This window comes from Abramis brama, assembly GCF_963993115.1.
Source record: "Abramis brama genome assembly, chromosome: 17".
NCBI classification, from domain to species: domain Eukaryota; kingdom Metazoa; phylum Chordata; class Actinopteri; order Cypriniformes; family Leuciscidae; genus Abramis; species Abramis brama.
In genome coordinates this window covers 8,204,344-8,231,567 of record NC_139979.1, presented here as the reverse complement: position 1 = coordinate 8,231,567, position 27,224 = coordinate 8,204,344, and the positions used below count along the sequence as shown (strand labels likewise).

The 27,224-nt window shown below is 35.5% G+C and overlaps 4 protein-coding genes across 5 annotated transcripts; 1 reads left to right on the top strand and 3 right to left on the bottom strand.

Annotated features, from left to right (window-relative positions):
- Positions 1 to 2,865: 2,865 nt before the first annotated feature.
- Positions 2,866 to 10,585, bottom strand: cmtm6 (CKLF-like MARVEL transmembrane domain containing 6). Its single transcript, XM_084089450.1, has 5 exons — positions 10,468 to 10,585; positions 10,044 to 10,188; positions 5,107 to 5,283; positions 4,394 to 4,492; positions 2,866 to 4,310 (listed from the first exon to the last, which is right to left on the bottom strand). The coding sequence occupies exons 2-5, from the start codon at positions 10,164 to 10,166 to the stop codon at positions 4,158 to 4,160; spliced, it is 552 nt and encodes a 183-aa protein (XP_083945576.1). The 5' UTR covers positions 10,167 to 10,188; positions 10,468 to 10,585; the 3' UTR covers positions 2,866 to 4,157.
- A 5,579-nt stretch (positions 10,586 to 16,164) lies between these two features.
- Positions 16,165 to 20,533, bottom strand: cmtm7 (CKLF-like MARVEL transmembrane domain containing 7). Its single transcript, XM_084089323.1, has 5 exons — positions 20,270 to 20,533; positions 18,123 to 18,296; positions 17,918 to 18,016; positions 16,880 to 16,961; positions 16,165 to 16,761 (listed from the first exon to the last, which is right to left on the bottom strand). The coding sequence occupies exons 1-5, from the start codon at positions 20,381 to 20,383 to the stop codon at positions 16,748 to 16,750; spliced, it is 483 nt and encodes a 160-aa protein (XP_083945449.1). The 5' UTR covers positions 20,384 to 20,533; the 3' UTR covers positions 16,165 to 16,747.
- LOC311067449 (sialic acid-binding Ig-like lectin 15) lies at positions 20,122 to 27,038 on the top strand. 2 transcript variants are annotated; one of them, XM_084089322.1, is made up of 3 exons: positions 20,122 to 20,248; positions 24,777 to 25,166; positions 26,498 to 27,038. In XM_084089322.1, exons 2-3 carry the CDS (start codon positions 24,806 to 24,808, stop codon positions 26,914 to 26,916), a joined length of 780 nt encoding a protein of 259 aa, XP_083945448.1. In that variant the 5' UTR covers positions 20,122 to 20,248; positions 24,777 to 24,805; the 3' UTR covers positions 26,917 to 27,038. The 2 variants fall into 2 exon arrangements, with proteins under 2 accessions (XP_083945448.1, XP_083945447.1); XM_084089321.1 differs by lacking the exon at positions 20,122 to 20,248 and adding an exon at positions 24,529 to 24,685.
- siglec15l (sialic acid binding Ig-like lectin 15, like) lies at positions 21,434 to 24,285 on the bottom strand. The gene is made up of 7 exons (XM_084089320.1): positions 24,130 to 24,285; positions 23,529 to 23,903; positions 22,726 to 23,091; positions 22,592 to 22,619; positions 22,428 to 22,510; positions 21,673 to 21,855; positions 21,434 to 21,553 (listed from the first exon to the last, which is right to left on the bottom strand). Exons 1-6 carry the CDS (start codon positions 24,191 to 24,193, stop codon positions 21,683 to 21,685), a joined length of 1,089 nt encoding a protein of 362 aa, XP_083945446.1. The 5' UTR covers positions 24,194 to 24,285; the 3' UTR covers positions 21,434 to 21,553; positions 21,673 to 21,682.
- Positions 27,039 to 27,224: the final 186 nt, after the last annotated feature.

Sequence of the window (27,224 nt, the reverse complement as noted above, 5' to 3'; positions counted from 1 at the left end):
ACTTGTATGAAAGATACAGATTTTCCGCGGAAGGAATTTCTTATCTTTGTGAACTTCTTGAGCCGCACATAAAGAATTTAACACGTCGAATTCATGCACTTACTGTACCTCAAATATTGTGTTGCGGGTTTTTTTTTTTTTTTTTTTTTTTTTTTTTTTGCAAGTGGTACATTCTTTCACGGTGGGTGACGCACAGAAGCTATAGGGGAAAACACGGTTTGTCAAACCATTCGCAAGGTGGTCCTCGCTCTGCAGGAGTACATGAAAAGTTTCATTAGTGTTCCCCGGACATTTATCGACCATGTCCATAAAAGAGGGCTTTTATCAAATTGCCAGTAAGATATATTGATAGGGTGACATCACATGAACACTTTTTTTTAAAGCAAATTTCACAAGTGTACTATACAAAATAATACATGTTAAGAATTATTTTGAATCTTTTTTTTATTATTCTTCTGTTAATCTTATGATAGGATTCCCAAGTCATTGCAACATGTATGCAGTCTATTGCTCCAATCTTCATGCTCTAGGGAACATGAGGCAGATTATGTTAATAGGAAGTCCTATCACAGCCTTAATGTTCAGGTAGAGATGATGTGAATATGTGAGATGATTATTTTCTGTGAGATGAATCTTTAAATTAATAGTAACATTAACAGATATAATGATTTACTAAACATTTCATCTGCAGACGACTTGTGGTCATGAACATATATGATCAAGTTTGGATGCCAAATGGCCTGGCTCCAGTGCTTGTCTCACAAATTTTCCATGATTCTGTGTTGTGTCAGCACTTTGAGGAAAGCAAGTTAAATTTGGTACAATACAAAACACTGTTAATTTGAACTGAGCTAGAAAAACCTACACAATAACCCCCTATCATGACCCTCAGAGAGGGCCACAGCACTGCTTCAATGTGGCCCTCAGTAAAACCAGAGTGAAGATAGCGATGACCTTTGGCATCCTAAATGCACGTTTCAATGGTGTTCGGCCCTTAAGAGTCACCAGAGCGGGCATCACAGATAGTGGCTGCATGTGCCATTCTGCACAATATAGCCACCAGTAGAAAGGAGCGAAAAACACCACAAAAACAGCTTCTCCCCGATGAAACTGAGCCGATCACACTTGACCACCCAGCTGGTGCAGATGTAGATGCAATCACCATACAATATTACACTTAATAAAAGCACATTGAAACTGCAGATATGTCTCAAACTGTTTTATTGGTTTTGTGGGATGGGAGGGAGAAAGAGAGCAAGAGAAAGTTGCATTAATAAATATTCATACTAAAGTGTTACTTGGTTAAATAAGTTATACTAATATATATATATACATACTGAGATCAGTTTTGTCCAGCTGTTTGATTTTGTTTAAAGCCTCCTCAGCTCACAGTCAGCTCCTTTAGTGAACAGTCTAGTTCAAGTCTCCTTTAGTGTGCAGTCTAGTTCAAGACTCCTTTTGTACAGGGCCCTGACTGAGTCTGTTTCCACCTGAAACATAATTCCACCACAAACATGATCATTACAAGTTTTCTGGAGGCTCATCAAAATCACAAAAAGTTCCTTGACTTCCTACAAACACAGGACTGACTGTAATTTATGTCAAGGATTTTAAATCCTTACACATTTCTTCTGAAGCCCATTGAGGTAGAGGCCTCAGTTTCTGGGGCAGGTTGTGAAAAATCCTACAATAAAAGAGATGTGTAAGGGCCAGTCCCTTTTTTATGCCACACATTCAAATGTTTGCCACAATAAAAAGCTCAGTGCATTCACATCAGCAACTGTCTGAGAACACACAGACAGAGTGTCTTCATTTCCTCCACCCTAATAAATAAAAGTTGGCCAATGTAAAGCATAACTGTTGTAAAGCAGGTTATGTTTGGTGATCTGTCTGCTGCATACTGACCTCTGTGTGGGAGACTGTGTGTATGTGTGCTGGCTTCAACAGGGACACTGTATTTCCCTCTACTGCAGAACATACAGTCAGCCATATTTACAACTTAAAAAAAAAAGTAGTAATGTATTGCATACGTACCCAGTGTTACTTGCTTAGAGGAGCCAGCACCAGGGTCAGATTGTACAGCACCTGTAATCATCCATAATCTGAGAGCCAACTACTCTGCCAGTGTATTCTGGTTTTCTGAATTTAATTCTTCATTTCTGTTTGCTGCAAACAAGTGTTTGTGATAAAATGTTCACAAAAATAATAAAAGGTCGTGGTAAATACTCACCACTTTGAATTATATTTTTATATTTTGTCTTTATCTGCTGCCAAGAACATTTGGAGTTGGGGTTGCATCTAAAAATCAATGAATATTAATTTTTCTTAGTACCGGTACATGCACATTTTTATATATTATAAAAATAGGCTATAGGCTATATTACACGTATAGGCTACACATACATACATAATTGTACATAAATATAGAACGTATTTGTTTAACTTACACATTAACAATAAGCAATCTTTCTCCAACAGTCTTCTCTTGCTTTGGCCGCAGAAACCGTATTGTTTCGAGCTTGAAATACATATTTAAATTCATCGTAATTATGAATGATTATCTCTTGCTCCTCCGCGGAAAAATCGCGACCCGCGATTGGTTGTTCAGTGTCGACGTCACTCTTTTATGTGCACGCGCGCGTGGAGTAATCATAGCTTGAGGATCAAAGCCTGAGTTGACAGAGAAAGTTGATGAGCTGCATCATGGTACCAATAAAGCCTGATTGCATCGGTTTGGTTTTGTCAACTCAAAACTTATCCTGTAACCCCGAGTTTGTTCAGCTACCTTCATGGTACAGGCCCCTGGTTTGTTAAGTCTAAACAGGCATGTTTCCGAACATATAAAAACACATATAAAAACAGGTGTCTGATATTCGTACCCAGGAGCTATTTATTGCTTAACTGGAATGGAAGGATGTTTACAAAAAAAAAACAGTGCTGTAAAATGTTCCATGTGACTATTTGTAAAAACAATGCTGGTATTCAAACTTTTTGCATTTTAAAAATCATAAAGATCTTAGCAATAATCAAAACTAACCAGATGATTTATCCGCATCTTAAGAAGTTTTAGTAAGAAAGCTGGCTATTTTCAATGCATCAACAAAATGTGGTTTTAAAATATACACTTGCTTAATTAACACAGAAAGCAGCAGTCAGTTGTACAGCACAGGAGGGTGGAAGCGTAAGGCAGATTAGTGTCTCGGAAAACTTGCAGTCCGTTCATCTCCGCGGGCATTTAAACAAACATATTTGGGCCTTTAACGCACATACCCCCGAATAAAGACATCGGTTTGGAATCAAATTTAAAGCACTTCATCGCTTAGCATGCTTACAAAAACACAATCTGGGCTTACATGGAACAAGATAAAGCACAAAAGAAAAATATACAGCATTTCTAGTTCCACACAATACAAAAATGACAGATTGTTTCAATAAAAAATCTATGACTGTACACCCCTGACATCCCTTGCACAGCGAAACATGATAATCACAGGGCCATAAAAACATCGTCTTGCTGTCACCACATTCATCTCAACATCTTAACAGTAAAACTGACTTAAGGACATTTGTGTATACAGTGCAATATTTACCTGTCCCACAAGTGTAAAAAAACAAACAAAGAATATTTCATGATTGTATCCAATATTATATCCATATTCCTGTGCCATAAAACGGGTAATTATAAATCATTCATTTCAACATGATCGAACCCTGATTTTTCTCCAAAATATATTATTATTGGACATATAACTATAAAAACATCAGGACTGAAATACAGTGCATCTTTTTGTACTTGTTAACTCTGAAAACACACTCCAATAGGGCCGAGAACTTCATTTGTGTACTCGTACAAAAGAATGACTTTTTTTGTGTGTAAAAATTGTAATGGCAAAATAATAAAAGCGATTCCCAAACCGAAAAACCGCTAGATAGGAATGATTTCTACTTCAACTGTGAAATTAAGACTTAAAAAAATAAAAACAGCTAAGGCACAGTATAAAACTGGTCCAACATGCCAGTTAGTAACTGACTGAAATGGAAATATTAAGAATTTTTTGCTGTGGGTAAAAAAACATTTCTCATGTATAAAAAATTGTCAAAAAGGAAAAAAGCTTTTGAATACAACAGCAGTTTGCTGGTGAAAACACGAGCAAGCCTCATTCAGTTCCATTAGAATTAAGTTTCTCATTCTCTGGTCTTGCTGTGGGGTCTGCTGGTTGGTCGTTTCCCTTCCGGCAAGGAATACCGCGAATTTTCAAAAAGTAGCCAAAGTCAGCAAAGAAGGCCACCGTGGCCATGAAGCCAAATGCCTGTAATACAGGAAAGACAGGTAAATGTTAGCCAGTCGGTATGTTGTCATATCATATAAAGCACAGATGAAGCAGCATCATACCACAGTGCCCTGCTCCAGGCTCGTCTGACCGTTGTCTGCCGCAAACACAATGCTGGCAATGAGGAACAGGAATGCCATAGCTGTTGTGTATCCAAAATCCTATGGAAAAATGAAAAGAAGTTTAAATTGGATAAAAACTGTAAATGAGAATACTTGATTCTGACTGGTAAGATGCGGTCAAATATTTTAGTGTAGAACATAATAAACTAAAATGTATTTTTGTTTATATATATATTATTAATTATTATAAATATATATATTATCATCATCAACATAATAATAATAATAATAATAATAAGTTGATATTATCATTCATAATGATAATAATAAGTTGATATTATTCTTGTTATTATGATCATCATCATTAATAATATCAACATATTAATAAATAAGTTGATATTATTATTAACAATATGTTAATATTATTATCATTATAATATTAATAACAACATTATTATTGTTGTTAATGATAAGGTTCTGATTAATATTTTTACATGTCTTATTAATAAGTTATTATTAATATGTTGATATTTAAATAATAATATTGAGATATTATTATTGCTATGCGATTATTATTAATAACAACAACAATAATATCATTATTATTATTATTATTATTATTAATAATATCAACATATTGCAAGTAATAATAATAATAATAGTAGTAGTAGTAGTAGTAGATTTAAAAGCATGTTTTTGTGTTGTTGACTCACCAGAGTAGGCCAGCTGTTAATTCCGACTCTCTGGTGCAACGGTGTGGCCAGGAGGATGAGGAGCAACAGTGTGAAGAGGAAGGCTGTGCAACTGACAAACTCAAAGAAGTAGAGCGGTCCACAGTGTGAACAGTTGGACACGACCTCCTCCATCACAAACGCCACGAACGAAAGGAGCTGAGGGGACACAGAAATTAAATTAACCACCAGCTTTCAGTATTGGCTGATTTAGTGTAAATACCTCTATCCTGTAATACAAGACAATATGAAAGATTTGTTTGGATTTTCCTCAGTGACAAAATATTGTATTTAATCTGAAGGAAGCTGCTGTATTAGGGCACATGCATCAGCAGGTCACAGTTTGAAACTGAAAGAAGCAGGTGTGCTGTAAATACAGCAGTTACAGGTAGGGGATTCCCATTACCAAGGACACTCACTCTGGGAAAACACACACACACACCCAAGCAAACAATTTATTTAATTGTGTTTCCTTTTCACTAATATCACATGCATGAAAGACGTGTGATATCATCATGCTGAACTCATTCTGTTTAAGTCACATGGAAAATTATTAAATTATCTTCCAGTCAAAAGATGAAGTATTCACAGTTATATCAATTCCAGGAGACTTTTCACTCCACTTCCCTTTAGAACACTAAAACAGGCTCAAAATGACACTGTAAATGACACAGCAAAGCTATGAGGTGACTCAAATAATTATGAGAAGTCCCTCAGAATAACCCTGGCTATTGTTTGTTCTGATGAATATTTCTACATCATTTCTGCTGTTAAACTATAGTCTTGGTAAGAAAATAATTAATTTTTAAATCATTAAATAAAATGCATAGCAATAACTAATATGCTTGAAGTTTTAACACAGTTTGAAAACCTAAATACATTGTTATAAATCACTACGACAAGGAGGAAACAATATGGAAAATAATAATAATAGTAATAATAAACCATTTTATCAATCTTCTAACATGCCCATCACAAACAGTTGGTGTTTGCCTGACATTCACCTGGTAAAAAGAGAACAGATTCAGGGAAAAATGAAAGAAAACAAAATAACTGTATAACAAGTGCTGAGGAGGAACAGGAAATCATAAGTGTTCTCATTTACAATTTAATCAGAAGCAACGTCAAAGCCAGAACAGCCCACATGTCTGACTCATAACGCTTTGAGCCCCGAAGGAACAGGGCAAGTCCACAACACACAAATGTTATTGTTGCTCAAGAAACAGAACCTTATCGCTACCACACAGAATCCATTCAAAATCATCTATCCAAATGAGCCGGATAAACCATAATTGCTGTTCAACAGAATAAAGACACTGCCCGCTCACCGCCCCCCAAAAAAACATGAGGCTTATTTTAGATGTTTATGAGTGAAATTACCTCAAATGTAACAAAGCACGCAAAGTTAAAATGGTTAAATGAAAGCATATCTGATTTCAGTCTGAAGTCTAAATGTAAAAACGCTGAAAGCATTGCTACAGGAGCTCCTGAAAAAAAGATTTCATTAAGTGCTAAAAAGTGTGCGAAAACCTTCAAAGCATCACATCTCTTCACACTACAGTACAGTAACTTTATTGCGGTCAGATATCGGTTCTCTGCTGAATACATTGGGTAGACTGGTTTCACTCGACACAACTGGGTGTGCCTGCATAAAAAAGCTGTCTAGCTAACTTAAGAAACATTAAAAAACTTTAAAAATACACAGAATATCTGTCGGAGATATTGTCGTACCACTGAGATGTTATTGTAGTTTTCATTAATATTTGGGTGAACTATCCCTTTAACATTTATTTTTATTTGTATGGCTTTAGATTTAGCTTCAGGTAATAACCATGAACAGAGCAGCTGCAAACATCCAGTGGCTTTATATAGTACTTAAAGGTGCAGTAAGCGTTTTTCTGAGAAGCCCTGTTGAAAGTGAATCGGACCAGAACCAAAACACACTTGTAGCAAATCAGCAGTAAGGGGCGTGTCCACTCATTAGGGGGAGGTGCATGTTTGTGTATTTGGGGGCGGAGCTATAAAGATGGGGGTGTGCTTGTTTTGGTGATTTCAAATATCAACAGCGTTTCTCAGAAATCGCTTATTGCACCTTTAAAAGAAACATTTAGGTTTGTAGATAATAGTTTGGTAAAGTGGTTTGGATGTAGATGAGGAAAGATCCTCTCCTTACTAGGGCCTAGGGCTAGATGAGGTTTCACATGGAAAGTACCAAGTGTTTCAGGAGAAAATTAGAAGTAAGGAATTTCAAACATCAGGGCATAAAAAAATAAAAAAAAGTCTTAATCTCAAGATATGTTTCTTAATTCAAAGGAAGAACAGACTCAAACCTCAGAAAGAAGTATTGTTTACAATTTAAACTGTATATGATTAAATTCTAAGTCATTAGGTTTTTGTTCCGTGTCATTAGATCAATGTGTTTCACGAGGAGAACACTAGGGTACATGGACAAAAAACTCCAGCAGCATTTCCCTGAATACGCACAGTAGAAATACTTGATCAAATCTAATTTCCTGAGAAACATGAGACCAAGCCCTGGACTGTAGGAGTCTTTACTCATAATGATTTGACCTTTATGTGTTAATTATTGGCTAAATTTAATGTGTTCTGATGTGTACTTCCCTGTACTTAAAGATTCTTGCTTTTAGAAAACTTTTTGACTCGCCACAACATACTGTGAAAGTTGAGTCTGTAATTGGATTTAGCATCTGCTCTCTAATTGCATTCACAGTTTAAACCCAGACAGGCATTACTTACACCTGATATCACTTAGCATGTCACAAGCAAGCAGACAGTGCCCTTTGGTCTTTTTTTTAGATGTGCAAATTCAAACACTTAAATAAATTGACAACCAATGAGTGACGCTGAAAATTATAAAACTGATATAGGTTGTTCAATGGCTAATGCTAAAAGATTAAGTAGGCTATACAGTGGACTGGATTCTGAATTTTTCAGACCACATTCAAAGTCTAATATAAACCACAAAATAAATTAAAAGTATTTCATTTTAAAACAAATAAACTGAATGAACTAAAATGAATAAGAAACATTTTAGATTCTGCACCATTTCTAGGTCACTCATCAAATCAAGAAAATTTACCAAATTGAATTCCTTCATTCATTTGAAGCACATACACATTTAGAACATTTTCATATCCAATAACATGGAGCATCAGATCTTGCATGAATCTGTCAAGTCAAGTCCATGCCAGTATTTGGAATTAAAAAGGGAAGGTCTGTCTAACGCTTATTGTGTGCAAGATAAGCAACGTAAACACTGCAGTAGTTAAAGAAGAATGACATTGAACCATTATACGAAAATAAACCAGGACCTCGCCTTACATGAGTCTACTGCATCTCTATCCAAAGCTCAAGCAATATCTACTGAATAGCCACTCGAACAGCCAGCACCTTTTCCTGAGTGAACCAAGATGCATGCAGCATGCAGCATAAATTAATGCATGCAGCATAAATTACACAATTCAGTTTGACACATATGGAAGATACCACTGAAATGGAGGGAATCTCTAACTTGAACAATGGCCAACAGTCTCAAACTCCCAATTTTTTTTACAAAAAGCCCCATGATCAACAGCCAAAGCGGCATATGACTGCAATTCTGAAATGCCCAAGCTTGTTAAGAAAATAAGCGTGACTTATAATTGCAGACAAAAAGTTGCCACAGCCAAATTAGGACATTTGCATTATCAAAGATGTGTGAGACATGGCAGTGGATTCATTTAGCAGAATGCTTCATTAACATGTAACAGTCTCCACAATATTCGAATTAACACGTTAAAACAACAGCAGTCATATTTCAACCCCACCTTTTACATTTGTCAACGTACTGCTAGCATTGCTGTTTACAGACTGTAAACACTTTCAGGGAAACTTACACAATGGAGTTCCAATAATGCCAGCTTAACTTGAATTGTGTTTTAACTGTCATTACACCAGACTAACCACTTAGACACTATGACCTCTAATTCAAACCATGTCATATTGTTTCTTAAGCTCACCAAGGCTGTATTTATTATATCAAAAACACAGTAAAAACAGTAATATTATTAAACTTTAAAATAGCTGTTTTCTGTTTTAATATCATTTTAAATGCTATTTATTTATGTGATGTCAAAGCTGAATTTTCAGCATCATTACTCTTGTCTTTAATGTCACATGATCCTTCAGAAATCTTAGTAAAATGCTGATTTTGTGCTTAATTATTATTGGTGCTCAGTTATCAATAATGCTTCGAATTTTCATCAATGTTGAAAACCACTTTTGCAAGTTTAACATTTTTGTGGAAACCGTGATACATTTTTGTCTGGATTCTTTGATGAATAGAAAGGCAAACAGAAGAGCATTTATTTGAAATAGATCTTTTGTAACAATATAAATGTCTTTACTGTCTCTTTTGATCAATTTAATGCATCCTTGCTGAATAAAATAATTATTATTTTTTAATAATTACTTACTCCAACCTTTTAAACATCTGTGTATCATGGTTTCCAAAAAAAAAAAAATTATATATATAGCAGCAAATCAGCATATTAGAATAAATTCTGAAAAATCACGTGACACTGAAGACTGGAGTAATGATGCTGAAAATTCAGCTTTACCATCACAGAAATATATATATAGGCCTACACATTTTAAAACATATTAAAACAAAAATTAAAGTTATTTTAAAGTGTAGGCCTACTAATATTTCACAATATTACTGTTTTACTGTATTTTTGATCAAATAAATAAAGCCTTAGTGAGCAGAAGAGACTTCTTTCAGAAACATAAAAAATTCTTAATGTTTCCAAACGTCTGACTGGTAGCCTACATATAAATAACATATTTAAAGGCAGTAATATTTCGAGATCACATACTACAAATGGTCACATTTGTTTTCAGACCAACGTGCTGCTTACCACTTCAATCACTTTGATCACACATCGAATTTTCTCCAGATTCTCTGATGGCACGATTAACCATTTTCTGGATTTGGGTTGCTGCTCTGTTGTGGTGTTGTACACAGAGTCTGTAGTGGCCATGCTGTATATACTGTAGTTAAATCTGAAAGCGAGAAGTATATTAAACAGTTTAGCGGTGTAACCTGTGCGTATATAGAAATCAGCAAAGGTAAACATATCTGATACTGCAAAGGAAACAAAGTAACGAAACATCGACAGCTGCTGTTCTCGATAAGAGAAGTGAAAGTAAACTATAGTCAAAGTTAAATCTAACTAAGCTAACAGATCAACACAAAACGATCGAAACAAACTGCTGGATGTAATGCGACCGATTATGTGTGATAACAATATTGAGAAATGTTTAAGGGTATAATAGGCGTACCTGTTTGTTTGATCGGACGGACGGTTGTTTAAATGTGCTCTGTTTATGCCGTTCACGCGTCCTTTGTGTGGCCAACAGTCACTTCCGCACTGAATCCGTTTTCTTGAACGAACGAGGAGGATGGACTTCCTACGGAGGTTGCTAAAAACCCTGACTGAACACAGAAGGGTGTTTTAGTGTGTTTTCTTTCTGCTATTCATGCGTCCCTGGGTTTGTAACAGATTTCAACTCTTATTTTTGTTATATAAAGATCGCCTGAAACGTTCTTGCCATGCCTTCATTAGTGCAATAAACTTTATTATACAATTTTAAATATTACATTTAAAACGATGATGATCTGAACAAAGAGCGAAACGTTCAGAAACCTTTGCAATATTTAGGCTATTTTGCGAAATGTATTATAGCCTACTTCTTTTTTTCTTTTTTTTTGGAGTATTTCAAAGAGATTCCCTCAGTTTTGGACATTTCCACCACATGTAGCCTAATAGTTTTGGACTTTTACCAAAACTTGGTGTAAGTTAGCCTACATGGTTACTAAGAAGACATTAGTGTCAGTCCAGAGTAGGCTACATACGTTTGAGATTAGACATATGATGTGTGTAGAAAAAGAAAATGATACAGAATAAGTTTATTGTGAGAAAATTCCAATCAAGCTGCAATTTTGTCATATTGGGGAGAGTGGGGACGATGGCTAAATGTTTTGCATTTCCTTGAGTTTCTCAGGGACTGTTTGTATTGGAAAGCCAAAATTGAACCCCATAACAGGGGACGGATGCAACAGTTCACAGGGGCAGTTTTAACATTCATTAAAATGTAATAAAATCATTCTTCAACATTTTTAAATTGATTTATTTTAATTGTGCACAGACAGGGTCTTCACTTCACTTCAAGTTAAATTGGCTGTATAAAGACAACGACTAATAAGTAAAAAGGCATTTTGAAGTAACAACCAGGTTTTGGTAAATTATAGCCTATTTGAAGTAAATACAAAATATGATTTAAATCAAACTCAACACTGAAATATAATAATACTTCTGTGAAAGCTTACAGAACTGTGTGTGTGTTTCAGTGAATGTTGGAATATATTCTTATTCTTGCACGGTTAAATGGCAAATGGCAAAGTCTTTTGCCTCAGACCTCAGTGTCCTGCCTTTATGCTTCACTGTGTTTGCTGCAAACATCAGAACTGAGGGACACCACTATGCTCTGGTGTGCATTTCCTCTCTTGTGGCATTCTGAAAGCAGAAACGGTCCGATGTGGCTGCTTTCTTCCAAGAAGGAAGAAGGGCTAACTGAGCATGTGTAAAATCAATATCATGTGTAAAATCAATATCAATATCATAAATAGGCTGTCAGCTCATTCCTGATTGGAGAAATATGTTGCAACTTTTTGTGAATGCAATACATTATATTAAAAAAAAAAAACACTAAAATGAGAAAACTGCTGTTTTAATTCATGTCTTTGAGCTGTTTATATACTGTGGATCTTTATGAATCGATCAGTTTTAGAATTTGATTATAACCCTATGTGGGTCTTAACCTTTCAGTGCAATGAAATAAACTTGAGTAAAGACCGGTGTGAACTGACAAGAGCCTAAAGTCTCCCACATTTCATATCAAGTATATTTTACAAAATAGTCTAAATGATAAACAGTTCAAAGAGCAATGGACTTTATTGTTAGCTATGCTCAGGCCTGAATATCCAAGTAAACTTGGCAAAGATATGGCCAGAATCTAACAAGAACTCTGAGAATATCCAGACATTCAACCACTAGAGCTGATCTTGTGAGAAAAGGCAGTAGGATTCAAGTGTTCTCATGTATTCTGTGCCTCCGCATACCCACCTGAAAGTACTCGGGCAAAAGAAAAATTTAGGCTTTTATTCACATATAAACATTCATCAACGCATACATATCAGTTGTGGTAAACAGAAGCTCAAGCATGTTTGCTTGACATGCGAGAACCAATGAGGTTTATTCTTGTGTTGCACATCACGTTTGAGCTTCAGCAAGAACCAATAAGGTTTGTTCTCACATGTCAAGCAAGTTCAGTTGAGCTTCTGTTTATGTTCGCTGATCAATGTTTGTATGTGAATAAAAGCCTAAATTAAATCTGTTTATCATTTAAAGGGATCGAATCTCTTCAGAAAATTTGGACTAAACTACTCAATACATGGATTAGTTTTATGATCTCTTTATGAACTTTTTGAAGCGTTAAAGTGTTAGTTGCGTAGTGTTGTGGAGAAAAGTCATCTCTTTCTTGCAAATGAAGCTCAGGAGGCAGAGATCCAGAAGTCGAAATAAGCTATATTGAAGATATATTGCTATATTGAAGAAAGCAACAAAGCCGAGATTCCTGCAGGACATCTGGATTTGTCTCTGGCCAAGGTGCCATTCTTTTACATTTTTCTTTTCTGTTATTTTGCAATAAGCAAATGACTAAATTCACATGTGAATTTTCCTCCTATTTCCAACAATTAAGTTCCTCTTCTCTCGCCTTTCTCTCTAAATGTGTAATCCTGCCAATTGATGGTCAGCCCTTTCTCAGAGGCAAGATGTAACATTTTCCAAGGACAATCAACTCTTTCTCAGAGGCAAGAAGCCTCCAAGTGACAAACTGCTCAGTGGGCCACAAGACTTTCTCAGACGCATCTGACCTTTGTAATAATTATTTCTCACAGCATCATAATACTTCTGCTACAATTATTTTCTATAGGATGAATAAAATATTTCATCAGTAGCTGTCTACAGAGAGTCCGAAAGCTCTCAGATTTCATTAAAAAGATCTTCAGTTGTGTTCCGAAGATGAACGAAAGTCTTACAGATTTGGAACGACATGAGGGTGAGAAATTAATGCAAAGAATTTTCATTTTTGGTTGAACTATCTCTTGTTTCACAAACTGCTGTCTGACAGTCCAACCCGTTCTCATCCTCTGAAAGTAAAGAACAAAACATTAGTATGATTGGGTATTCTGAGTTAACCGAAATATGTTTCTAAATAAATCCTGCCAAACTTTTGCACTCAATAAAGAGTGATTCTGGTTAGATCAGTGTTGCAAAGTCTTTGATCTGAATAGTACAACTTGATTTCAAATTGCTACATTCTTATGCAATAAATGAATTTATGACCACATACCTGCTGAAATATGAAGGCATCTAAGACCTGCAGCGCCACCTCCAGAGGGAGTGTTTTACCAGGTGGGTGAAAGCCACATTTAAAATCAGTTTCACTGAAGACTTGTTAAAGTTACTCCGAGTTTTGTGGCATTTAAAAAATGGTTTGAACATTTAAATCCTTAAAGCAACTGAAAAACTGAATGCTTTAAAACTATCTAAATTTCTTGCAATATGATGTTCACTTTAATTTAAAGTGTTAGTAGCTAATGTTGAGTGTTGTTGTAATTTTTATTAGTTTTTGTTTTTAAATGTCTATATAAATGTATTAATTTTCATTTGATTTAGTTTCAGTTATTTTAGTAGGCCTACTTAACGGTAAACTAGCCTAAATGAAAATGAGATCTGTTGCATCTGTTTGGTTTTAGTTTTGGTTTAAGTTAACGATATTAACCCTGCACTGAAGACCGCAACAGACCACAAGAGGGCAGGCGACATTCATAAACTGTAAAAAAAAAAAAAAAAAAACACATATACATATATATATCTATATATCTATATATCTATATATCTATATATCTATATATCTATATATCTATATATCTATATATCTATATATCTATATATATATATATATATATATATATATATATCTATATATCTATATATATAATACAATAAACACGCGACCACAACAGACCACAAGAGCGCAGACAACATTCATTTAATACATAAGACTGTTTAAAAAAAAAAAAAAAAAAAAAAAAAAAAACAAATATAATAATAATAATAATAATAATAATAATAATAATAATAATAATAATTCACTAGTGGGTTGTCATTGTCAGGTTTGACATAGACGAAGCAGACAGAATGGTAAGTTAAATTAAATGCTTTAATTTGCAGAATGGATCGGTACAGCAAAACAGGTGAGTAAACAGCAAGTTGAATTTCAGATGATAGCTTAACTGAAGTGTAACCAAGTCTCTCTCTCTCTTTCTCTTGCAGATGATGATGGAGTTCCTTACGGAACGGTGACTGGTTGAGAAGATCGGGACCGAAGGTAGGTATACAGGAAAGTATAGCAGAGAGTCTGTGTCATGTGTAGACGAGATCAGACAATGACTTAATGTTTGTAGCAGGTATAAATGGGTGAACTGATGATGAGGTCCAGGTGACGGTGATTAGTAATCAGGTGACAATGAGCATGTGAATGACTGAGTGGGCGGAGTGAGTGAATGAGTGGAAGGAGATGGTGATGGAATCCTGACAGTCATATTTCACAAGTGAGGAAATTTATTGAGACTTTCCATAATGGAGAATTTATGGAGACTTTCCACACACACACACACACACGTGAGAATCTAGGTTATGTTCTGAGGGGTATAACATCAAGATCAGTAGCAGACCACATTTTGTGGGTCTGGGTTATTCAGGGTTTGTGCTTGAGTAACTCTTTCACTTCTGTAAAGTATAACCCACCACTGTGAGAAATACAGTACCTTTCTTCCTCTATTACACACAAACCATTTCCCCCCCATTTCCTGTTTGTTGGGGCATTTCAATGTCGTGAGTGTGAGCATAAGTTACCAAAGAACCATGGTTCACTTTACATTACTTTAGCCAATGGGAGAGCTTCTTTCACTGGGCTTACAGTACTCTAGTCTAAACAGAACCTTAAAGAGGAGTTAATATGGGCGTGAGTCGTGTTTCCAAATTAGCTGGAATACTAAAATGGAATGTGGGCAGCTCTGTCCATTTCCCTCCCTACATCCATAAATATAGCATAATTATTCCCTACGAAATTCATTTCCTCATAGTTTCCCTTCCCCATTACAGCAGACTTTCAACAACTTACGATCTAGCATGTCAGTATATTCTCTTCTTTCTCTTTTGGAGGGATTTCCCTGATTGTATTTTCCTGTATCTCTTGCCCAGCAACACCCACTTACTGTAACCGAGTAGTGAGCATGATATTAGTCACTTCTGCTGGATGTCTTAAACCTTTAAATATGTAGCATGTCTAATAAGCCATATCATTTTGCTATGTTAAAGTCACACTGACTAAATAGGAAAAGGATAATAGCTGTAACAAACACTTGGCCAGAAAACACATGCCAAAACCAAAAGAAAAAAAAAGTAATAAAGAAAAAAAAATGTATGACCATTGTGACATTATTTTGATTCCACTTTCCTCTCACAATTCTCATTACCGTAATGCTTCCAGACACTTTGCTTTTTATTACTGTAATACAATATTTTTTTTAATCAACAGTACCTCAAATATTATGATGTATAATCAAGTATAAACATTTCAATTCAATTTACTTTTTTAACTCATGTTTATGAGAATTGGGGAGATTTGCTTGTTATAAAAATGTCACAATGCAAAAAAAACATTTTTAAATACATTAATTTTATTTTATTTTATTTTGAATTCAAATGTGACACGTTCCTGGCTTTTCGTGAGTCTTATTACCATGCAACAAATGCAAATTCTATACTATCTTGTATTACCACCTGTTTTGAGTCCCAAATTCTGGTTTTGAATCAGAAGCAACACGCAACATACACAACACTAGAAGACTTTTAACCTTTTATCACACAGTGAACAAAACAAAGGGACTCGCATTTAGAAAGCCAGAAATACATTCTTCAAACTTTACAGTTGTGTTGCATATAATAATGTCATATATAGAGATACTGTGAAAAGTAAAAATACACTTTAACTCTTGTGATAATAATAATAATAATACAGCATCAATCCTTCATGACCTCACTTCAACCTAAATATTCTTTGATTGCAGCCACTGAATCAAATCTGCATCACATGAAATACTGTCAAATAAATAATGTAAACATTCTTGTGCAGAAATGGCCCCTTTTAGTTTCAGACATCGCCGATGAATATAAAACTCCACTCTTAAAATAATCCATTACTACTGGTGAAAATTTGATCCCGGCTGCTGCGCATGCCGAGATAAAAGAGACAGTTAAGTTCATTGAGGCACTGAAATTTTGATGAAGAAATCTACTCTTGAAGCACGCATCTTCCAAAACATTTAAAAATGTCCCTTCCAGGTTGTCAAAGCACTCATCATCCATCTAGAACAAATTGAGAATTTTTCCAGCTACTTCCAGCTGATTGGACAGTTTCTTCCTTCTGGTTACACTGCGGCACCTTCAAGAGAGTATTAGCAGCAGATTATGCAATTAAATTCAACAGGTCCGTTCTGTTAAACTGTGTTCACAGATTTCATATTTCACAAATTACATTATTAAAACAGTGTCGGACTCACCAGTTGGTTGAGAGCCACATGTGACCTTATAAGAAGTCCATATGCTGATTGCAATAAGAAAAGTAGCCATAAAGCCAAACACCTGTGTTTATGTAAAAACAGGGATTAGTAACATATTAAAATGCACTTATTATGATATTTTAAAGGTTCCTAGTTTTGTTTTGAAGCTCTCCTACTCTCCTTTCTGTAAAGCCTACTCTGCTCTGATTGGTCAGATGGCCCAGTCTGCTGTGATTGGTGCAATCGCCCAGTTAAACTAAATCTAGTAATAAAATGAAAATATAATAAAGTGTCAATTGCGGCATTAAATTTAGATCTGCTCGTGTTGCGTCATACTTTTTACACGTTTTTACAGCGTTGCACACTATAACCAATCACACATGACTCTGTTGAACTTATGAATGCAATGGCCAATCAGAGGCATTAAGATTAGTCATCGCTGAAACACCGGAGTTTTGTTCAGTGCAAAAAACAGACACTCTCACGAATACTCTCATCATAAACCGATAAACACAAGCAGATTTGGTGAATTTGCTCTTGGGAGCGTAATATAAATATTTTTTTCTATTTACAACGTATTTTTGCAGTGTTGAGCAATGTAGCCAATCACAAGCATGTCTGATGATTTCTTGAAAGCAATTGCCAGTCAGATGTGTCAAGTGCTGAGATCTACAGAGATCTACTGAGTATCTACATACTCAAATCCTCTCCATATAAATAATAGCGTCGTCCACTTGTGATCTGATCGACCAAAAACGATCTTAATACCAGGTGTAAACAGGGCCAAAATGTAATATAAAAAGAACATAATTGAGGCACTTTAACAATATTTTACAATTATGAATTACCAAACATAAAAAGTAATTTTTGATGCTTAAAAGAGCTTTATGAGAATTGCACATGCACTGCCCAGGTGGTAACAGGACATGATGCAACATTGCAGATACGTATTTCCTGCTTCCTCTTCCTACACAAGAAGTCTTTGTGCATTTCCTTGGCCAATCAGCTGCATGTACTGTAAATACTGCAAGCACTCACAGATCCAGCGATTAAAGATGAGTTCCCATAATTATTCACAGCTACAACTATAGAGGCGATAAAGACCAGGATTCCTCCTACAGCATAATGTAAAAACTCCTGTGAAAGCAATTAAGAGTTCATTAGAGTAGCATATAAACAACACCTAATGCCATGATCTTCAGTTTGCAGATACGTAAGTGAAATGTGAACTGTGCCGACTTGCCGTCAATGTCCAGTTGATGCATGTGATTTTGCTTTGAAGTCGAAACAAATACATGAGGAAGAAGAAGAAGAAGACGACGAGAAACCATGCAGTGACCACCTCAAAGTAGCGTAAGGCAGAGGATGCATAGACCCGCTCACAGTGCACACAAAGGAAAGCAATCAGGAGGATCACCTGATCAAAACCAAATCAGATGTAGACAATTTCATTTAAACACCCCTTGTCTTTCACAGACAAACACTAATATAATTACTTAGACAGAAACCACAGAATGAGGAAGCAATGCTTTTGCGCAGTAACACCTGGGATAAACTTAAATAACAAGATTTCAACAAGATAATATAACTCAGTAAATAAAACAAGTCCTTGGACCAAAAGGAATAATGAAGTTTCTGTTATTTTCTTTATCAGCAAATTCTTTTTATATTTAAGTGTCTGATATTTTAAGTTTAACTGTCTGATTTGTATTACATTTTTAATTTTATATTTGTTAAATGTTAAAAAATATATATATTTTTTTTATGAATTATTGTCCTATTTCTGCATTGTAACACAATAATAAATACCTTACCAATTAGAACAATAAAAATATATGCATAATATTTGAAAAAACAAAAAAAGAAACAACATTATTACTAGGTATTAGTTATGCACAGTGTTGGGTAAGTCACTCTAAAAAAAAAAGTAACTAATTACTAGCTATTAATTACATCTTCAACAGTGTAATTAGATGACTGTACTATTTACTCTCTCTAAAGGCATTACTTATTACTAATTACTAACAATACAAGGATAGACTTGAAACTGCTCTTTTAATTCTTTCAAATGAAATAATTTAAATTTGCATAAATTATTCTTGAACTGGCCAAAGAATTTAAACAGACAAGGTTATATTATAAACACACATTAGATGTTACATTTTGATGTTTAATCCACTATTGTTTTATAATATCCATGCAGTATTTAATACAGAACATGTAACTACAGAAAATTAAGAGTAAAAGTAATTAAATTACAGTAATTACAATGCATTACACCCAACACAGGTTTTGCAATCATATTTGATTTGGGCTATATTACAGTTTAAACTCAAAATATGATGTATTTCCACTTCAGTACGAACTGCTCTTGAATAGAAAGTTGAATAATTTATGCAAACATTAAAAGAGTATATTTTCCTGTAAACACTTGTGTCCTGTTGAACCGATTTCTCGGTTTTGAGGTTGCAATTTTTTTTTTTTTTGTGGTTTCAGATTGCAGTGCTAATCTCTCTAAATCTCTCTCACCACCGCAACCATTTTAGGAGCTGGCTGTTCCTGAGCATCCGGGGTGTGTGAGTCTCTACAAATTATCACTGCCTGTCATCACTTACTACACTCTCTCTCTTCCTCATGCAACACTAAAACTCTGACCACAAAACACAACAGCTGGTTAAGTAGCCAGGTTAATAAAGACATTATTTAATTTAGATAACTTTTGGGATTTTTCCTGTACGTGTGAATAGTTGTAACATCATTTCTCAAATTCCTTTAAAAAGCATGATAAATATAAAATCTTTGGTTTTGGTGGGTTTTGTTGTGGGCCCTCTCTTTTCACGTGTTGCAGTACTATAATAGTAATAGTGTCACATGGCAATTTGCCATGGTACTTCGATTTACATAATAGTTTTGAATGATTTTCCTATTCCTAATACCATGGTGTTTAAGTCCATGGTACATTTTGGATTTTTTTTTTTATATATATGAAAAATAACACGGTTCTGTCCATAAAAATACATTATAATAACATGATACATGTAACAAAACAAAAACATGGTAATACCACGGTAGTTACGTTTTAGCACGTTTGTTAGTGAAAATCAGGTTTAGATTTAACTTCTGGTATACTTTGCAGAGATATTTAAATAAATTAGCTACTGTAAATAAATCCACTAATTAGGCTACTGTATCTTGAATGGTTCGTACATAAGCAAAAGTAACTTATTCATGGAAACTAGGAAGTTCCGTTAATCGGTCAATGAAGCACAGTGGCGGTGTAAAACAGTTTCAGTTACCGTCTCTTTAACCAACTATCTTCCTTAAATTTAGGATTCTATGTCTACGTTTACTGCATAAAATAAATGTGATGTAAGTATAACTTTATCTTACCACTTGGCCGATTTTCAGTAATCCTTGAAATGAGCGAGCATAACCAATGTTGCAAAATCCTCCATCCACGGTGGACGTTGTTGTGGAGGTTGTAGTAATGACAGTGTGAGACATTCTGGTATCTAATTTATGAGGAACTTTACAAATAAAACAAGATTATTTTTATTTAAAGCTGCTCACATGGGACCAAAGGTCGAGACAGGAGAAGTGTGTAAACTTTAACAGGGTGTGACCACCATAGACGTTGGTAAAACTCGGAGTCATTGCTCCTAGCGGTTTCCCATGGTATACAAAACTACCTTCGTCCATGAGGGGGCGCGTGAAGGCCCAAAAGCTGAAGCTTCCACTAAACTGCATTCAAAACTTTTCGTCTTCTTGTAAACAATTATACTCAAAAACACACATTTTTAAAATATATGAACTATAATAACTTATATCTGACCTACGAAGCAAAACACACCATACAAATATTTATAAAGTCATTTTTTTTTTATTCTCATAGTGTAATCAAAAACGACTGTGATTGGTACAGCTTGATCAGCACCTTGAAAAGTAACAGAAACCACGTGATAACACCGTTAACGTGCAGCTTCAGCAGCGATCTCTGGATAATAATTTACACATTAAAGTATAATAGTGAGTGAATTGAATATACACGTATAGAGTTCAAATAAAAAATATTACTCACTTTCGTGCCTGAATAAAAGACAACTTCTGGATCACTAAGCCACGCCCGTTTTAATCACTTACTGTAAAGGGATTGACATTTCTACCCACCTTCTCTATTTCTATGGCTATAACAGCATAAGAGGAGGGACCAAAATCAGCAACAGTATTATACTATCTAGTGTTGAATGTGTGGCCATGTTTAGTGTTTAGTTTTCTCCTGAATATATGAGAATTTTCCACCACAAGCAAAGGGGGTGTCAAAATGAGTCTAGTTATGTCACCCACCCCCTTCACAAATCACTGAACACACAAACTCACGGGTGGATATGTATATAGACTACATTCTTATGGGGATTTTCCCTTCAAACTGTGGTTATTTGGTAGTTTCTCTGTTCAATTTTTGTAAGGTTTCAGATAGCTCACATGCTGCAATAAAACCTAGTTATATTGAACTGCTGCATCACACAAATAAAAAAGGAAAACAATACAAATGTCTAATTTTAAACTGCAACTTTATTCACATAAAATATTTAAAGGCCAGATTTTTTTGTTGTTTGTTGCTGTGTTTATATCTTGATATCTTCTTTCAACATCGGTTTCATTTCTCTTTGAGGTCTGTTGACAAGAAGTTGGTAAAATCGATGAAAATATATATGGAGCCTTCATAAAGGTCAATTTAACTGACCCTTGACTGAGACAATGCTTTTATGATATTACACATAAATAGTCCTTACCTTTCACTTTTCACTGGTGCCTTCCGGGGGTGAGGGAGGACTTGGGGTGTGGGGTTGGAGGGGGTCCTCGGGGGCGGACTAGGTTTGGTTTTTTGTGATTCTGGGGCCCAGGAATCAGATCCACCTTTCCTCCCTCTAGTGACACCCCTTTTGAGTACATGTCCTCTTGTCTAGTTTCACAACCTAAAAAGATTAAAGGATTAGTCCACCCAAAAATTAAAATTCTGTCATCACTTACTCACCCTTATGTCATTCCAAATTTGTAAGACTTTTGTTCATCTTGTAAACACGAATTAAGATTTTTTTTAATGAAGTCTGAGAGATGTGAATAAAATCCTAAATTAAATCTGTTCATCATGTAAATCGATCATGTCTCTTCAGAAAATGTGGACTAAACTGCTCAATTTATTGGTATATATTTTACGATTTCTTTATTAACTTTTTGAAGCGTCAAAGTGGTATTTGCGTCAATGGAGGGACAGAAATCTCTCAGATTTCATCAAAAAGATCATTTATGTTTCAAAGATGAATGAAAGTCTTACATGAGGGTGAGTCATTAATGACTGAATTTTCGTTTTTGGGTGATCTAACCCAAATATATGTACACATAACCTTTATTAAAGGGTTAGGTCACCCCCCCAAAAATTCAATAAAATTAAACATATTTAATTGTCCATTATAGTAGTGTATCACATGTTAATATGTGACACTATAATGAACAATTAAATTGGTTTTATTAATGGTTTCATACTCACCAACTGGATCAGTGCTGACATTGGCATATACTGTCTCATTAGCTTTATATATAGAGGTTTCAACCCTTTGTACATCTATATGCCTGAAAATGAAACAATTATTATGGCACATTAAAGATTCCTTATTTCAGCGGCCAGTTTAATTGAATAACATTAATTCTTACTGTTGCATGACTCCCTGCACACTTCGTCCTTTTTTTGGAAATAATAACAGACACGGCACATTAGAATTTGCACAACCTATTTTAAAATAAAAACAAAAATGCACAAACAAAACTTAGAAAAAGGTCATACTTACTTCTTTTTATCACATCTATAACGAACGCCACAAGTCCAAGCAACAGCAAACATCCCAGAAAACAAGTCGCTACCAAAAGACCAAAACAGTTTGGTTGAGGATGTAAATGATCTGGTGTAAATGTTCTCTGATCTCGGCCCAGTGAGTTCACAGCTTGGCAGGTGTACACGTCCTGGTCAGAGAATGGAACTGAGCTGTTGACTATGTAGTTGCTGAGGTCTGTTTTAATTGGACCATTTTCCACCAGTCCAGATGAGGAGGTCCATTTCACTTCTGGAAACGGATTCCCTTGAGCAACGCATTTCAGTATCACACAGTGAGCTTTGGCATCTAAATCCAGGGACAGGCTGAGGATTTGTGCTGGAGCTACAGTTGACCATCAAAAAATATATCAGTAATGTAATGTGTACATTTAGTGGTCCCAATAATAATATAAACATTATATGTTTGTGTATGTATTGTATTTTGAAACAAAACAAACTTAATTACACAAATAAGTACTGAGTTACGGTTAGGGTTACGGTTTGGTTTAAGTTAAGTTCCTTGTAATTATGTATAATTTACTGCAATTTACTGTTAACTTATGTAACTACATCACTTTAAAATAAAGTGTTACCATTGTTTAAAATCAATACAGTGGTTGTCAAACTTTGTGGAACATGTTTATTTTTAATATAATGAACTACACCGGTGAGAAGTGAAAGTACTGAGAAAAGTGTGACTTAAGTGTCCGAATACTTAGATATATTGTATATTATATACCACTGTATATTTGTGTGATCATACAAATGTGTAACACTCACCATTGACATTAAGCTCTGTGTCTGTCGATGAACATTTATTATAATCCAGCTCCACCCTACAGCAGTACCTTGTAGCATCGGTAAACTTTAAATTACTGATACGCAAGGAAATGTCTCCTTTCTTGGGGTTACCGTTAAGCGAGAGCTTCTCTGATGAACTTAGAACAGTGCAGTTATTGTTGTCTTGGCTATTTGTCTTGTTGTGAAGATTGCAGTTAAAGATGTGCTCTCTGCCCTTCATCCATATGACACGAATGATGCCTTGGTAATTGTTTTGGTTTGGATGTGTGAAGACGCAGGGGAGAATCACATTCTCCCCCAAAGAGCCGTTGACCTTAGGCTGTACTGACACGGTCCATGGTGAACATGTTAAGCCTGCGGATGAGAACAGAACATATAATATAATAATATAATATGAGAACAGAACATATAATATAATAATATATAATATAATAACTTCAGATTCTTGAGAAAATATAAATCTGTTGTATCCAGTTTATATTAATTGTTTCAATTTTAATTATTTCTTACACTATAAATCTTAAAAGATAAGACTGCTAGACCAGAAGACATAATATATAAAGACATAAACAAAAAATACCTTTGAGACTACAAATAAAAAAAAGGAAACCAAACACAAAATCTCGCTTCTTTAGAGAGAACATTCTTGGATCTCACAGAGAGACACTTTAAAAATGAAGGCATGCTGACTAAACTTGATGGTAAGTATTGACTAAAACAAGGAACTGTCTGCTTACGTTTCCCAAATAACTTTTTAAGTGAACTGGTATGTGCAGGTATTTTTTTCTGAAAGGCCCTGCTGCTGTTTATAATAGCATCATCCTTTAGAGAGAGAGAGAGAGAGAGAGATAGATAGATAGATAGATAGATAGATAGATAGATAGATAGATAGATAGATAGATAGATAGATAGATAGATAGATAGATAGATAGATAGATAGATAGATAGATAGATGAAAAGAAAGAAATGATTATGTTTATTAATGTCATGAAGTCAGTAATGTGTGATGGTGAGTCAGAACTAGGAACATGTTGCAAGTAGATTTTTTCTTTTTCATAATGAATCATAAATGTCTGCAATGGACATGCAACGGTTCAGTAAAACTCTCGGTCTGCTGGTGGTCCTTCATAGTGCAGGTGAGACTATTCAAAACAAAATTAGAATAGAATTACTTATTAGAATTATTTTGCTTTGAACTTCTCAAGCTTTATAAACATCTTTCTCCAGCTATAGCCAAAGACGATGACGGCTGGTTGATGAAAGCACCAGCTGAGGTGCGGGCGACCGAGGGGTACCCGATAGTGCTGCCCTGCTCTTTCACCCACCCGCACCACACCCATCCCTCCTCCATGCATGTGGTGTGGACCCTGGGCCACGGACGGGCTGCCACAGTTCTGTTCCGCTGCACGAGCCTGAACAACAGCCAGCAGTGCCAGTCCAAGACCAACCAGGACCAGCGCTACCGTCTGGAGGGCAACCACCGAAACCATGACATCTCACTCAGGATCAACAGCGTGACCTTGAAGGATAGTGACCGCTACTACTGCCGTGTAGAGTTACCGGGGCACCCTCATATAAGCTTTGAAAACACGCTGGGAACCCGTCTACGAGTGGAAGGTAAGAAAAACAACATTTGACTTGTCTTGACATGCTTTGAAATGGGAAAGGAAATATATTGTAATATTGTATATTTACGTTGACCAGAATTTTGCTTCCTGAATCAACATTTCTGTCCTAATCAATAGCTATCCCTTAAAAGAGAAATGTAAATAAAATAAATAAATAAAAAACCTGAATATGTTGGTATGAACTCTAACGCCAAATTGATTGGTTGTTCCAAGACCAATAAGAATGGACTTGGAATTTATGAACCAATGAGCACATCGTTTCTCCTAATGCCTGTTGAATTTCTCTTATTAGAGCGCAACAGTAATGGCGTATTTTTGTAAACCAACCCAGAAGTTAGTTTCACCCCGGTTCCCTCAACAAAACCCCATTTGGAATATTTCCTTTGGCTTTTGGATTATTGTGGAACATAAGTTCAGTGGCCTACACCAGTTTATGACTTTTATAAGTTTTATCAAGATAATCAAACTAACACAAATTTTGAAGCCTAAATGAAGAAAAAGAAGCTACATTTAGACTATAAAGAAACTACAACATGACCTTCAACGTCACCACCACCAAGCTTTCGAAAACTCTTTCAATCTTCATTTAAAATATACATGATGGAAAGTTTGAGTTAGAATAGTTTGCAAGACACAACAAGGCTGTAAAAGCAGACTAGTGAATAGATAAAGTTAACCTGTTTGACATGATGACATTTAATATCCCAGAAAACCTCTGTTGGCTATTTTAGCGACTGCCTTTTTCAAGACACATAGGCCTTGTTTCACAGACAGGGCTTAGACTAAGCCAGAATTAGGCCTTAGTTCAATTAGGATTTTTCAGTAGCTTTTATAAACGTGCCCTAGAAAAAAAACATTACTGGTGGTGTGCATCTTGAGACAAAACAATGGCACTGACATATTTTTAAGATATGTCAGTGCAAGCTGCTTTCAGTTAAAACAGCTCAAACATGCATTATAGTCTGGGAGGCTTAAGCCTTGTCTGTGAAACTAGGGATAAAAGCTTAAAAGTTCTCGAGTAGGGTATGACGCATGTATTTCATGTTGTAGCATAAAATGTAAAAATATTTTGAGCTTGTATTAACCACAGACCTTATTTCAGGCATTTAACCAAAATTCGATTAAAAAAAAATCTATTGACTTCAGGACGATGAATCCAGAAGTGCAAAAATACTTGCTTGAATTCCTGCAGCAATTCAGTAAATTCAATGTCCTGTCAAATTCCAATTCAGTTTGGCCAATTCAATCCAAATTCCACCTCATGCATTAAAAGGGAGTAAAATCTTAAATTCTGACAGGCTTTGTTTATATCATTACCAGCTGCACCACGAATCCTGAGTTTGTCAGCTGAGGGGAGTGAAACATCTGGCTTCAAAGCCGTGTGTCACGTTCAGGGTTCCCCTCTTCCAGATGTTCAGTGGATCGCACCAGATGGTGTTCTAGAGGGAGATACTTCATTCTCGCTTTCTCAGGAGGCTACCGGGCAATACCGCACATCAAGCCAACTACTGGACATCAAACCTGGAGGACAGTACATCTGTGTGGCTTCAAACTCTTTGGGGAAGGATCAAGCCACTCTCTTTGTTTTGCCCCCCAGCCCAGAGAGGTCAACCGCAAAGAGCTCCTTCTCTCTCCTTGTGTTGCTTCTTGCTCTGGCGTTGGGGACCAAGCTGCTATTGGCTCTGGGTGTGGGAGCTTGGGTGATCAAGAGGAGGTTCAGCAGCAGTGTGGACCAATGAAAAGACACAAATGTCATGCTCAAATAATGAAAACACTCTGGTCTTCAAAGTTGTTTCTTGTTCCATGTGTTTTAAAAATACACGGTCTTAAAATAAAACTTCCTGTTTTGAGGTGAGCCATATGACTCTGACTTCCGTCTTTGTCTGACCTGTCTGGATAATCTAATCTAGTGACTTATAGAATACTAACTGATCAAATCCACAAACTTCATTAATGCAATTATCTGTTAAATAAGTGTCAAATAAACATTTTGAAAATTAAACTGAGTTTGGAAAATATAGGGAATTTTACATTATTTTTTGTCTTA

What these genes read in the sequence shown, in the direction of transcription:
- cmtm6 (XM_084089450.1), bottom strand. Translation starts at nt 10,166, where the DNA reads ATGGCCACTACAGACTCTGTGTACAACACCACAACAGAGCAGCAACCC. An exon ending in TTAACAGCTGGCCTACTCTG is followed by an intron (nt 4,493 to 5,106) that starts GTGAGTCAACAA and finishes ATTTTTCCATAG; the next exon opens with GATTTTGGATACACAACAGC. An exon ending in GCCTGGAGCAGGGCACTGTG is followed by an intron (nt 4,311 to 4,393) that starts GTATGATGCTGC and finishes CCTGTATTACAG; the next exon opens with GCATTTGGCTTCATGGCCAC.
- cmtm7 (XM_084089323.1), bottom strand. Translation starts at nt 20,383, where the DNA reads ATGTCTCACACTGTCATTACTACAACCTCCACAACAACGTCCACCGTG. An exon ending in TACTGAAAATCGGCCAAGTG is followed by an intron (nt 18,297 to 20,269) that starts GTAAGATAAAGT and finishes GGTTTTGATCAG; the next exon opens with GTGATCCTCCTGATTGCTTT. An exon ending in GCATCAACTGGACATTGACG is followed by an intron (nt 18,017 to 18,122) that starts GCAAGTCGGCAC and finishes TTGCTTTCACAG; the next exon opens with GAGTTTTTACATTATGCTGT.
- siglec15l (XM_084089320.1), bottom strand. Translation starts at nt 24,193, where the DNA reads ATGTTCTCTCTAAAGAAGCGAGATTTTGTGTTTGGTTTCCTTTTTTTT. An exon ending in CACAGAGCTTAATGTCAATG is followed by an intron (nt 23,092 to 23,528) that starts GTGAGTGTTACA and finishes GGTCAACTGTAG; the next exon opens with CTCCAGCACAAATCCTCAGC. An exon ending in TATAGATGTGATAAAAAGAA is followed by an intron (nt 22,620 to 22,725) that starts GTAAGTATGACC and finishes TTCCAAAAAAAG; the next exon opens with GACGAAGTGTGCAGGGAGTC.
- LOC311067449 (XM_084089321.1), top strand. Translation starts at nt 24,619, where the DNA reads ATGTCTGCAATGGACATGCAACGGTTCAGTAAAACTCTCGGTCTGCTG. An exon ending in GGTGGTCCTTCATAGTGCAG is followed by an intron (nt 24,686 to 24,776) that starts GTGAGACTATTC and finishes ATCTTTCTCCAG; the next exon opens with CTATAGCCAAAGACGATGAC. An exon ending in AACCCGTCTACGAGTGGAAG is followed by an intron (nt 25,167 to 26,497) that starts GTAAGAAAAACA and finishes TATCATTACCAG; the next exon opens with CTGCACCACGAATCCTGAGT.